Raw genomic sequence first — 14,648 nt, 5'->3', positions numbered from 1 at the left:
TCTTGTCAACCAGAAAAGTGTACAGCTTCAGTAAAATTCAGGAAAATAGAAGCATTCATCATGGTTATGCTGTAGAGACCCTTCCTCCCCTTGCCAGAGATACTAAGATATTTCTCAATAGCTGAGTCTGTGGGAATGCTGAAAAATGAAATAGATTGAAAAGGTAATCATGCCAATTATTCTGATAGAGGTGATTTTCAAATAATGAACCCTTTTTTTTCCTCACTATCTTGTATACCTCATCCACGCAACATGTTTTTTTTAAACATCTTTATTAGAGTATAATTGCTTTACAGTGTTGTGTTAGTTTCTGCTGTATAACAAAGTGAATCAAGTACATGCATACATATATCCCCATAGCCCCTCTGTCTTGTGTCTCCCTCCCACCCTCCCTATCCCACCCCTCTAGGTGGTCGCAAAGCACCGAGCTGATCTCCCTGTGCTATGCGGCTGCTCCTCACTAGCTACCTATTTTACATTTGGTAGTGTATATATGGCAGTGTTATTCTCTCACTTCGTCCCAGCTTACCCTTCTCCCTCCTTGTGTCCTCAAGTCCATTCTCTACATCTGTGTCTTTATTCCTGTCTTGCCCCTAGGTTCATCAGAACCATTTTTTTTTTTTTTTAGATTCCATATATATATGTGTTAGCATACAGAGAAAGTTTTTCTCTCTCTGACTTACTTCACTCTGTATGACAGAGGGAACCCTCTTGCACTGTTGGTGGGAATGTAAATTGATACAGCCACTATGGAGAACATTATGGAGGTTCCTTAAAAAACTAAAAATAGAACTACCATACGACCCAGCAATCCCACTACTGGCTATATACCCTGAGAAAACCATTAATTCAGAAAGAGTCATGTACCAAAATGTTCATTGCAGCACTATTTACAATAGCCAGGACATGGACACAACCTAAATGTCCACTGACAGATGAATGGATAAAGAAGATGGGGCACATTTATACAATGGAATATTACTCAGCCAGAAAAAGAAACACTCAACCTGTATTTTTAACAAGAAGCTGTGTAGTTCACGCAATGTCTAGATTCTGGGGATAACGTAGGGAAGAAAGATAGATGGGCTGGTCCCTGCTCATGTTGAACTTCAAGTTTAGAGGGAAAAGATAGCTCTTCTGAGAGGAGCCCTAGGCTAGTCTGGAGGTGGGGTGGTCAGGGTAAGATTCCCTGTGGAAGTGATTTTTAAGCTGCAGCTTGAAAAGTGAGTAGAAATTGTCCAGATCAAAAGCTGAGAAAAAAGCACAATGAAATACAACTTCACACCTGCTAGGATGGCTACAGTCAAAATGATTATAAAATTGGAATAAGAAGCGTTAGTGAGATTAGACTGGAATAACAAGATAGGATTGGAATAATAAGTTCCAATTAGAAAGCTGGGAACTTTCATACATCGTTGGTGGAAATGTGAACGGTACAGCCACTTTGGAAAAACAGTCTGGCAGTTCTACAGGTGGTTAAACGTAAGAGTTATCACACGGTCTGACAATTCCACTCCTAGATACATATCCAAGAGAAATGATAACATTTGTCTGCACTAAACTTGTACTAGAATGTTCATATCAGCATTATTCATAACAGCCAAAAAGTGGAAACAACCCAAACATCTGTCAGCTGATGAATGGATAAATGAAATGTGGTATAGCCATAGGGTGGAATATTATTGTCAATACGAAGGAATGAAGTACTGATCCAAGTTACAGCATAGATGATCCTTGGAAACATTATGCTAAGTGAAAGAAGCCTGTCACAAAGGACCACACATTGTATGATTCCATGTATAGGAAATGTTCAGAATAGACAAATTTATGGAGACAAAGGGTAGGTTAGTGTTTGCCTAGGGCTGATGGGGGAAGATTGGGGATGATGGCTTAGTGGTACAGGATTTCTTTTTGGGGTAACGAAAACACTTTAGAATTGATGGTGGTGATGGACGCACACTCTGTGAATATATTAAAATCCATCCAATAGTACATTTTAAATGAATGAATTGTATGGTATGTGAATTATATTTCAATAAAGCTGTTAAAAAATAGAGATGAAAGAGCATGTATCAAGATCCTGCAAAGTTAAGGAGCACAGCACATGGGATGAAATATGCCTAGGGATCTGGCATATGGCAGGAAAGGGGATGAGTGACAGAGGATGAGCTGGAAAAGTAGCCAGAGACTCTCACTGCAGGGTCTTGTGGGTCAGGTTATAGACTTGGGACTTTATACCTTTTAAAATTTTTCCTAGTGATGACAACTTTTAGGATTTATTCTCTTAACTTCCATATATAACATATAGTATGTTATATTTATCACGATGTACATTGCATCCCTAGTACTTATTTATCTTATAACTGGGAGTTTATACCTTTTGACTGCCTGCATCCAATTCCCCCTCCCACTACCCCCCAACTCTGGTAACCGCAAATTTGATCTCCCTTTCTATGAACTTATTTGTTAGTTTGTTTTTGATGTATAATTGACCTACAACACTATGTTAGTTCCTGTTGCACAACACAGTGATTTGATATTTCTATACTTTTCAAGATGATCACCACGATAAGTCTAGTTATGATATGACAACACAAAGATATTACATAGTTATTGACTATATTCCCCACACTGTCACTCACTTATTTTGCAGCTGGAAGTTTGTACCTCTTAATCTCCCTCAACTATTTCTCTCCTCCCTCCAGTCTCCTCCCTCTGGCAATCACCTATCTGTTCTCTGTATCTATAACTCTGTTTCTGTTTTGTTATGTTTGATCATTTGTTTTGTTTTTTAGATTCCACATATAAGTGAAATCACACGGTATTTGTCTTTCTCTGTCTGACTTATTCCACTAAGCATAATACCCTTTAGGTTCATCCATGTTGTCGAAAACGGCAAGAGTTCATTCTTTTTTATGGCTAATATTCCACTATATATATATACATATATATATATATATATATATATATATATGTCTTTGTCCTTTCATCTATTAATGGGCACTTAGGTTGCTTCCATATCTTGGCTATTGTAAATAATGATGCAGTGAATACAGCGGTGCATATATCCTTTCTACTTAGTGTTTTTGTTTTCTTTGGATAAATACCTAGGAGTGGATCTTTATCTGAAGACCAAGATTGGAAAGATTTTCTTATAATAAACGACATGTAAAACAAAAATAGCAGGCAGGACCACATCACCTGTGGCAACTATTTAGAAGCACGCACACTTGCTTTCCAGATGTCAGGATCAGCAACGCTTCCAAACGCCAGTTCCCTCAGCTCACACGTACAGACTGGGTCTGCAATTTTTGTGTACTCTGAGAGCAGCAGGAAGGGGGAGAATAAAATAAGTTTTTTCTATGCAGTCAGCTGAATATCAACATTTTCCTCGTTGCTAACTCATCGCATTGATTTACAGTAAATGTTAATGGTGCTTATGGGCACAAGGCAAAAAAAAATAATCACTAACATATTTGCCGTGCTTATTAATACCAGTGATCTATAGCTCGGTATTTAGCTCTCAAGCCACATGGGGTAAAATCAGGACCAAGAGGGAAAACAGAAGTGAAGCTCTATGCTGGTGTCTGTTCCGTGGAAGGGAATAGGGATCGTTTATAAAGGAAGAGCACGTCAGCTCAAAATGGTCTGAGCATAATAATTCATACCACTGAACATTTTGAATGCTATGGGATGGCATCTCTTACTAAATATATTTTACCAGAAAGGTTCTTTTAGGTAACAGTTACATACATATGCATAAATATATATACTTTATTTTGGAGGGAGAGATTTTAGAGTCAGCATGTGTTTAGCAGCTATAATAACTTTGGAAGCAAATAACATTCATTTAGAACCTAAACAAGGGAAAAACTGTTCTGTGCAGACAGAGCGGGTTGGCTGATGGAATCTGGAAACTGACGGGGCCACCTCTGATCTTCTGAAGGACTAGTCAGGCAGCAATCGCTGAGCCTCCAAAAGGATGAAATCCAATTTGTTCATTTCAAATGTATAATTCCCTCCTCAGCTGGCCTGACTCAGTCAAGGGGTAATTGAATTTTGTTGGGTTTCACCGCATTGTGTCAATCCACAAAAAAAACCCTCCATGTGACAGTAGGTTCTTCTTTTTTCTTTTTAAAATTTTACCAACACTTAAACACAGCCTTTTAAGCATTTCACTCCTGCTTCAATTAAACTAAAGGAACTGCTGGGCACCCATAGTTTTTAGTTCTGTTTGTATGGCTTGAAAAAATATTAAGCAAGTTGGTGTTGCTTTATTAATAAAAATATTTATGACAACACCACCACCATTTTTCAACCTCCAGGCATTGTGTTAACTTCTTTACTGGCTCATATCTCAATGCTCATAACAACTATCTTAAGTAGGTACTATCTGTCACCATTATACAGATGAGGAAACTGAGGCTTGAGGTGGGTAGTGAGCTTGCTGGAGGTCATGTGGTAGTGGAGGGCAGAGGTGAATCTGAATGCAAGCAGATTAGGAGGACCTATACTAGTAACTACGGCACATCCCTGCCTCTATGCTTCTATACACTACCAAACGTAAAATAGATAGCTAATGGGAAGCAGCCGCATAGCACAGGGAGATCAGCTCGGTGCTTTGTGACCGCCTGGAGGTGTGGGATAGGGAGGGTGGGAGGGAGGGAGACGCAAGAGGTAAGAGATATGGGGACATATGTATATGTATAACCGATTCACTTTGTTATAAAGCAGAAACTGACACACCATTGTAAAGCAATTATACCCCAATAAAGATGTTTAAAAAAAAAAGTTATAGCATCCTTAGATTTCCAGACAAAGGTTTGTATAAAAATGACTAAGCCAGCTTTCCCATGCCATCTAATCTAATGGTAGACGGATAGTTTACACTGAATAAGATTCTAAACCAATATCCGCTCTGCTTCCACCTCGAAGCACGTGAATTAGGCATCGTACAAGGTACCTAGCAATGATGGAGTTGAATCCCTTTAGGCCGACCAACAGGAAGTCATTAAAAGCTTCCTAGTTTCCAAATTTTGTGCTGGGTTATTCTAACATTTCCTTTAGAAGCAAGTAGAGGGCAAACGAACCTGACTGCTTCACGTACTGAAATTGTGATCATCATAGTGTCCATGGTTCTTTACAGGAGGGGGGTAGAGGCAGCACAAATTCATCTTCAGAGAGCACTGTACCATTAAGGGCATCTGGTAGTAAGACTTTTGAAGTTGTTGACAATATCTTTCACCGGGTGTGGAAGGAAATTGGACTAAAGCTCCTAATAGCACACCTGGGGGTGGTTCAGTGCAAGACAGTAAGGACACATCCCAAGGGTGGTGATCCTACCCAGGAGTTAATGTGGGAAGCATTAGGCTGTTGGGGAGCAAGCTGCTGCCACTGAATTTCTGACGGCCAGGATTCAAGCGGCCGAGGTGGGGACCAGAGGGCAACTGGCCAGTTGCGGTGCTGAGCACGTTTCTCTTCCCCAGATAAATTTCCACAGCCCCTGTTTCAATCCTTTTCGATCCCAGTTGATAAAGACTCTAACCCTCTTGCTCCAGTTCTTTCTCTCTTCCCAGTAGGAAATACTGGCATTTATCTGGTTTTAGATTGACTTTTCCTTTGCTAGTCATGTGTGTGTGTGTGTGTGTGTGTGTGTGTGTGTGTGTATAATAAGTGCATTTGCCTGTGCATTTACACACTCACAGACACCCCTACTCGCTCAGCCTGTATGATTCACAACGTAAATCACTACAAGATCCTGGAAGTTTACACACACTTTCACACACTACATCTCATTTTTCCCCCCCCAGCAACCTTCTCCATTTGAGAGACGAGGAAGCTGGAGCTCAGACATCTTAAAAGGATCATCAAAGATCACCCAGTCGGCACAGAGAAGGTAAACTCCACTATGCTCAGGTCCTTCATTCATACAGGAGGCATTTGTTGAGCCCTGCGTGCCAGGCATCAGAGACGCTAAGATGGGAAGGCAATGAGTTGTGAATGATGCAAGTAGAGATTATGTACAGGACGTTGAAAAGGACAAGTCCCCTCTGACTGTCATTTCCCCTGGTTTTCTTACGGAACCTGAAACATGGCATTTGGCGACACTACTTAGGATAGTGATAGTCAGGACACCTCTACTACCGCTGGGTGCTAATCACCAACTGACAACATTACTGAGCACGTACTAGGCCAGGCACCGTGCCAAAGGTTTTCACGCATTATCTCACTTAAACCTTCAAACTTGATAAAGTGGGTACTATTTCCCTTCTTTTAGCAGTAAGGAAAGTGAGGAACAGAGTGGTAATACAACTTTTTGAAGCAAGGGCCTTGAAAAGAGTCTATCCAACCCCAAAGTTTTTACTCTCAGCCCTCCCACATGAAAAAAATATAATGCTATTCATTGTTTTTATCACTCACATCTTTACTGACTTCCCACACCATGGCTGCCTTTTCTGAGAGACTTCTTATAGTTGGCTCTCTCCCTTAATCTCTCCATTTCTGTTTGTTTCTCAACAGGACAGTGGTCATGGACTGAATGTCTGAATGTATGGGGTCCATGCTCCCCAGGCTCACGGGCAATTTCAAACTGTTTCTGAAGACTCACATGTTGATTAGAGCAAGGTTTTCCTTTATGCCACCAGCACCTCATAAGGCATATTTATATGCTGTGGTCAAAATCTGGGGAGTGTCTCACTTCACAGAGCCTCAGGTACAGGATCTACTTGGAGTGGACAAGGCAGAAGACGGGGACAAGGTGAGGACTGAGAAGAGTCTTGGGAAATATGCTGGTTGCAGTGAGAGCTGAGAGGAGGCTCCAGCAACTGCCCTCAGGTTGCTAAAGTTGGACACAAGTTTGAAGTCCTCATCTTGCAAAGAAGACTGGAGAGACTTTGTCTGAGATACAGGACTCAATGACCGTAAGGTGATAAGGATCCGTTTACCTGGAATGCCTCTGTTGACAAAAGGGGTCATTACTAGGCTCTAGCCAACGTTAAAGAAACAGCAGAAATAGAAGACAATCCAGTTCACAAATATCCTTCTGGAAGCACCTCAGGGATTTTAATGATGCTGTTTGTTCCCATGAAGGTCAGTGGACCTGGAGGTGGTACCTACACCCCTGTCTGCTAGACCTGAGAGCTGACTTCCAGCTCCCTTATTTTCAGGTAAATGGCATTGTCTAGGCAGCCAGAATCGTTTATCCAGATATTTTTGCCCTAACCTTGGTTGAGTCAAAACCAGCTTCATCTCCAAGACTTGCAACAAAAGCACATCAGGTATGCACTAAAAATATTTTACTAGAAGAAGAAATCAAAACTAAGGGAAAGACAAAATGCTGTATGCATTTCTGTTCTTTTTTTTTTTTTTTTTGCGGTACGCGGGCCTCTCACTGTTGTGGCCTCTCCCGTTGCGGAGGCTCAACGGCCATGGCTCACAGGCCCAGCCGCTCCGCGGCATGTGGGATCTTCCCGGACCGGGGCACGAACCCACGTCCCCTGCATCGGCAGGCAGACTCTCAACCACTGCGCCACCAGGGAAGCCCCTGCATTTCTGTTCTTAAACACAAGGGCATTTCTCCCTGGTGTGATTATGTATTAAATGTACTAAAGCTTACTGTTTCCATGGGAGGAACTTTCCATTACTTTTTGTTATCTTCACTCACTGTCAGGGAAGATAGTTGTTCTCTTAGGGAGAGTAATAATAAATATCAGGCAGAGGGAACTGAGCTAGACATCGGAAAATGCAATCAGGATTACTGCAAACACTACTCTTTTCTACACAATTCACTGTGCTTGTTCATATGAGGACAAGGCTGGAAAGTGACCAGCTCTTCCCTCAGTGTGTGCGTGTCATCTCCATGGGCCACAAAGATATTTACCCAATTTACTGAAAGTGCGTTATACTAGAAGGATCTTTTCAAATTTCATCCCTCCTCCCGCAAGTTTGCATTTATATAGATAAACATTTCAAAGTACAAAGGAAGACTCCAAGGTGATAAAACAGGAATGGATCGGTGGAAGCCAGGGAATGGCCTGGAGTAGGACTGAAAGAAGAAGAACTCTATGAAACCCATATAATGACTTGCAAAGAGGCACTGCCATTCTCAGTAAGTTGTGATTTATTAATTTTAGTTTCTTCAAATAGAATTTGAGTCATAGGGAACTCAGACTGCCCCTACATTGTCAAATTAAAATAGATAATGAGGTCATTATCTTATATTTCAGGGAAAATCTTTTTTTTTCCCCTCTTGTTTGCCTTCCCTGGACTGTGGTGCTGTACTCAAGTGAATTATGAAACAAACAAGTCCCAGAGGTTTTTTCTACACTTGGATGTCCAGACAACTGCCTATCTCTGTCCATTTTATTTTGTTAGTATAGAAATGCTTCACGAATAAACAACTTAAAGGGTGTGACTAAAAGATATTTATGGGGGCTTCCCTGGTGGTGCAGTGGTTGAGAGTCTGCCTGCCGATGCAGGGGACACGGGTTCGTGCCCCGGACTGGGAGGATCCCACATGCCGTGGAGCGGCTAGGCCCGTGAGCCATGGCCGCTGAGCCTGCGCGTCTGGAGCCTGTGCTCCGCAACGGGAGAGGCCACAACAGTGAGGCCCGCGTACCGCAAAAAAAAAAAAAAAAAAAAAAGATATTTATGACATTCAGAACACACACAGGTCACATGGGAGAGGGCCACACAAATCTATCTGAGCTGAAGTTTTGTTTAGAATTTAGGTCAAACTGATCTGATTCATTAACAGTCAAAATAGGCTATGTATAAAAATTCAGTCAATACAGAAATGATTAAAGGAGGAAAATGTAAGGTTCCTCATAATTTCATTCAGTATTAACAACTTAAAAAATAGAAATCAAACAGGTTCTTTAATCTGCTGTTTAGTACCTAATAATATGACCAGTAAATACCTTATTTTTAAGGAAGATTTAGCTTATTCTTAACAGTCATATAATATACCTACAGGATATATAAATTATATTGTGTAGAATGTTCTGTATTAGCACACGTTGCACAACGGTTTTCTTAATGATCCCCCAGTGGTGGAAATTTTGATTGTTTCTCATTTGTAACCATTAAAACAATGCCTTGAACGTATATTTTTGGATATCTGTATGATTGCTTTCTTTGGATAAATTTCTAGAAGCAGAGCTGCTGGGGAAAGGAGTATATTAGTCCGGGTTCTCCAGGGACTAATAGGATAGATATTTTAAGGGATTTAAGGAATTACTCACATGACTATGGGGGCTGGCAAGTCTGAAATGCACAGGGCAAGCCAGCAGGCTGGCGATCAGGTAAGAGTTGATGCTACCGACGAGAGTCCAAAAGCCTGGACAACTAGAATTTCTGCGTTGCAGTCCGAAGACACAATTCCTCTTTTCACAAGAAACCTTAAGTTTTGCTCAGCAGACCTTCAACTGATTGGATGGGGCCCACTCACATTATGAGATAATATAATACATTGCATTTATTGTAGTGCTTGCATGCAATGGGCAATTACAGCTACTACTACTCGGTGAACTGCAAACAGTTTCCAATGCTCAAAATTCAAGGTGTTAAGTCTAATTACTAAAGTTGATTTTAAAAATCCAAATGCTTTCAAAAAGCAGAATTCCGAGACCTAGAAATATGACGTGTTCTATTACTATATTGCTCTGTCAAAAAGTCACCCTATCAAGCAGTTATTTGGTCATTTTCTGCTGCTGCCTGCCGTCATTTCATTCTTCACAGAATAATGACCTCGTTGAATGTTCAGGATAGGGAAACTAACAGAACCCTTGCTGGGTAGGAAATTCAATATATCTGCCAGATTATAATAAAATAAGAAGAAATCGTTTATACATATAGAACAAAACGCAATCTCCTTTAAACCACTGAAAAGCTATTGCCCTGTCAAGCGGCTATGGAATTGTAAACTTCCAATTCTTCGGTTGTTAATATTGAATATTACCACAAGTACACAAATGCTTTTTGGGAAAAAAAAAAAAAAAAGCCTGAGGCACAAGGAAACACTGTTCATCTTAGTTAACTAAACATAGTTTGTTCAATATATTTATCAGCTCAGCATGGAAAAAGTGCTCTTCGTTGTTAGCAGATATAACGTCACCCATGTTTCCGATGCTTTGCCAGTGTCAGGGGATTAATCATACTTTTTTCAAGTTGCATCTGAACATGACAGGTAAGAATTCATTTTCTGCACAGTAACCAGAAATCTCTTAGAAACATAAATAGGAGCGTGTCACTCCCCTGCATAAAGCTCTCCTTCAAGCTTCCCCTCCCACTCAGGGCCATATCCAAAGCCCTCATCGTGGCCTACAAGGACCGACATCATCTGGGTCTTGCCCACTTTTTTGCTGTCATCGGGCCCACTTGCCACTTTCTCTTCCTGAACACAACTACCCTCACCCACCGGGGCCTCTGAACTGGCCTCCATGTTGTCCACAGTCAGCTTCATCTCTTCATTCGGGTTTCAGTGCAAATGTCACCACCTCTGAGAGGCCTCCCGTGACCATCCAAAGTGCATGTCCCACCCCTAGTCATTATCTTTCACATTATCCCATTTCATTGCTTAATTTATCTTGTTGTTTGCTCTACTGTCTGTGTGAAATTTCCCTTCTTATTTGTGAAACTGTGTTTTGCCTGTCTCTCCCCCTAGGCACTCTAAGTAGCATGAAAGCAGGGATCCTGTTTATTTTCGCTACCTCTCTGTGACTGAGCACCAGGGCAAATCTGGTTCCCAGTAAAGACCCCATACGTATTTGTTAAATTAAGAAGAAAGGAGGGATGGAGGGAAGGGATGCAGGGAAGAAGAAAGAGTAGAAAGAGAAGGGATAGATCTCATTAAATTCCTAAGAAGAGATATTTGTCTGGAAGCTGACCCTGCTTTTACCTTGCAGAAGAGTAGAAAGAGATGCCTCACCTGTTGTGTCAGAGGAAACCAAGACGCAGAGAGGTGCAGGCGCTGGATCAAAGTCACATACAGCAAGAATCACGACGCAAGCTCTCTGCTCCTAGATCGGGGGACCTTCCACTACGGTGAAATTCCTGCGAGGAAGAAACTCTCTGGTGGCCCAGAGAGGCCACACCTCGAGGCTGGAAGAGCCAGGGGACTAGAAGCCCCAAATGGAAGGCAACCTCGGGGGCCTGGGGGCCTGCTGGAGAAGCCCAACAAAGAGCCCAACCCTCCAGGCCTTCTCAGGCATTCCCCATCGACCCTGAATGTCTGAGCCACACCTGTGCAGCTGGGTGCTGCCTTTGTCCCAGTCTGTCAGGACCAGGCTGCAGGATCACACACTTCCAGCCTATCCCCCACTCATTCATTTATTCATCCAGCCAAATCCTACATGGAAACACTGTGCCAGAGATTACGGATATCAGAGCAAACAATATGGAGATGGTCTCTGCTCTCAGTCTTTGTTCTAAGAAGAGGCAGACAACTGAACAATCCGTTTCAATAAATGGCGATGAGGGGTTTAAGTCCAGGGGTTTACAGGGGCCCTGAGCTAATCTAGGCAACCAGAGAAGGCTTCCTGGGGGAGGTGATGTTTAAGTGAAGCCTGGAGGGTGAGGAGGGTATAGTGGCTAGAGAGCTGGGGAAGGGTGGGCTCCAGGCCTAGAGGTGAGAAAGTGTGTACTTTGAGGTACTGTTTTCTTTTAGAAAATGGAAACAGGATTGCCATAGTCACTTCTATTATTAATGGTGATAATAGTAACAATAACAGCTAGCAGGTATAGATCCCTGCTTTTGTGCCAGCCACTGTACTCTGTGCTTTACATACCATATTTCCTTTACCCTTTACCAGGGACCTGAGAGGTATAATCATTATTATCCCTGTTCTACAGATGAGGAGACTGAGGCCGAGCATAGTCCTAAAAGGAATGAGCTGGCTTCCATCCCCACCCGTTCTAGCCTAATACAACTGGTCTGTCCAGAGAGACTCTTCTTGCACAATGGAGCGTTCTTCACCTTGCCTCTCCCAGGCATATGTTATGCTTTCCAGCAGACAGGATGTCTCCTCAGCTATTCCCAGGGGTTCATCTGAGCCAGTTCCCTATTCACCTGTAGTGGGGAGGAGCTGGGTAAAATTTTCAGAATGGTTGATGCACGAGAAACTAGCTTGTTAAAAATTAATTGGCTGTGGTGGTGGCGGTGTGATGAATTGGGCGATTGGGATTGACATGTATACACTGATGTGTATAAAATGGATGACTAATAAGAACCTGCTGTATAAAAAAATAAATAAAATAAAATTAAAAAAAAAATTAATTGCCTGAAAAAACAATCTGCCAAAGAATCAATTAACCAGAAACTGTCAAGGAGACTTTTACCACAGCCGTTTTGCCGCCATGTTTGAGGTTAAAGATTCTCCTCAACTGGAAGGCTGGCAAAGATGTAGGGGTGTGTGTGTGTGTGTGTGTGTGTGTGTGTGTGTGTGTGTGTGTGTGTGTGTGTGTGTGTGTGTTGGAGTGTGGTACAGGGCTTGGTCCAGTGCAGCTAATACATTGGAAATATTTTAGGAGGGAAAAATCTATCTTTCAGCAAAATGATTATTTGGGGAATTGGCTCAAGGGAAATGGCTTTCTTGCATATTTGGTTCTGGTGGGAATGAACAGACACCCTCAGGGCCACCCCACACCATCCCTGGAAAAGAACTCTTAGGGACTGACTTGGTGCCTTTGAAGCTAGCATCAAGAATGAGACTTTGTCCTTCACACTGCCCAGGCGAAGGCATGAGGTGGCTTCCTCCCATCGCCCATCCTAGTCTACATACATGTTTGTGGTCCCAGGCAGTCCTTTTCTATGTCTTGCTTAATCCCATCCTGCTTATCCAAGCCAGTCTCCTGAACTTCTGTCTCCAAATAACTCACCCCAATTTGGAGCAATCTTCCATGAAAGACCATTGTATAAAATGTCTAGCAAGGATTCTACCAGAAAGACTTTGAATTTTTCAATGAGGCCAGTGATACCAAGCTATTCATTGAAGGGTCCAAAAAGTCTTCAAAAGGAAAACAGTATTTAGTCATTGGAAAGATTTCAAACAAAACAAAACCAAAAATGCTTCTCCTATGTTTTTTTCTTCTTGAGTCACAGAATGCTTAAATGGAAGAGAGCAGAAGCTAAATCCAACTTCTTCCCCTGACAGTTAGAAATCAAGGTCTAAACCATGTGAATATATGCTGCACATAAGTCTTGCAAGTAATTTCATGTTCAATATTTTTATTTAGCTCCCTGGAAATACTTAATGTTTCTGAAAATTGTAGATCACAACTCTTCAAACTGTGGTTCAAAGACCCCTGAGGATATCTGAAACCTTTCCAGGGGGGTCATGAAATCAAAACTATTTTCACAATAATACTAAGATACTATTTGTCATTTTCAATCTCATTCTCTTGCAGGTATACGGTGGAGTTTTCCAGAAGGAAAACTGTTGTGGGATGTAGCCATTGTTCTGATGGCTAATTAAACATGTATTTGCATATTTCTTATATTTTATACATTTCTTAGCTTTGATTTCTAATACGGTAATCTTCTAAATATTCATAGACATATTCTACACAAGTGAACAGTTCTTTGTGGTCTTCAATCATTTTTAAGAATGTAGAGGGGTCTTGGGACTTAATGTTTGAGAAACGCTGCTCTAAATGAAGATTTTTTACTTTCCCCAAAGTTTTCATTTTTCTTATGCCCGTTTTTGATATTCAGGTTACACGGGCATGCACGGCCTGATACTGAGTGCCTATCACGTGCACGTCATCACACTAAACAATCGCTTTTATTGTCATCAGCCAACGAGTGTGTAGAGTATGTATTAGCTCCCTGTCCTTGGCAAATACTGAATAAAGGGCTCTTGTATCGGAACTGTAGATGACACTACCTAGACATCCTTTATCCAGCTGACTGTGCATGCCTCACCTAGAGGGCATACACCTTTATCTCAGATTATGAGATGAAGATTTAGATGATAATAAACATAGAATAAGGACCAGCTCTGTGTACTCTCCAATGAGGATATTTTGCTGAATTCATGCTCCTTATGTTACAGCTCCCTTCCGTCTTCCTCTTCCCCCGTCCTTATCATGCACAGGCTCCTTTCTTTTTCTGCACTTTCCCACTTAAAGTACTACTCAAGTACATTTCCATGATGAAGCCTTTTCTGAGGATTACATGCCTCACTACTTTGCCCATCTTTGCGTTACCTGTGCTTCTGTTTTCTGCACTTAGCCCTTCATGAGTAAAGTGTTGTTTAGACCCCTAGAGCCTGACTACCCACGTTCAAACCTCCACCATTTACTTGCTTTGTCACCTTAGCAAATTTCTCAATTTCTTTGTCTGCAGAGGATGCTAATCCCAGTATCTACTTCTTAGGGTTGCTGCAAGGATTAAATGATATGATACACATAAAAAGCTTATTAGCACTGTGCCTGGTACAGAGTAAGTGCTCACTAAATACTATCATTATATCTGATGGAATGAATAGCTGTGTGCCATGTCGCAGACACAGGTAATGCCCTGTACTGTATTTCCTTGGCCTACCTGAGTGCAGGCAGCTGCTGGAGATGTTGATAAAGCTCCTATCTTACGCTCTCTTCTCTGTCTGAGGGCCTCCCTTGGCCCGAGGAAGCCTGTTCTGCTGCAGGGA

The 14,648-nt window shown here is 41.8% G+C and overlaps 1 protein-coding gene across 1 annotated transcript in view; it reads right to left on the bottom strand.

The window, feature by feature from the left end:
- SYNPR (synaptoporin) overlaps positions 1–10,462 on the bottom strand; it is a 52,911-nt gene extending 42,449 nt beyond the window's left edge. The window contains exon 1 of the mRNA XM_089919889.1: positions 10,290–10,462. Coding sequence (XP_089776015.1) covers positions 10,290–10,462 — 173 coding nt within the window. The remainder of the gene's footprint in view (positions 1–10,289) is intronic.
- Between the last annotated feature and the right edge of the window lie 4,186 nt (positions 10,463–14,648).

This window comes from Delphinapterus leucas, chromosome 10 (assembly GCF_059928025.1).
Source record: "Delphinapterus leucas isolate spDelLeu-1000000601 "Yukka" chromosome 10, BTC_Dleu_Yukka2, whole genome shotgun sequence".
In the NCBI taxonomy this organism is placed as follows: domain Eukaryota; kingdom Metazoa; phylum Chordata; class Mammalia; order Artiodactyla; family Monodontidae; genus Delphinapterus; species Delphinapterus leucas.
The sequence above is the reverse complement of the archived record's forward strand: the minus strand, read 5'-3'. Positions and strand labels throughout refer to the sequence as shown.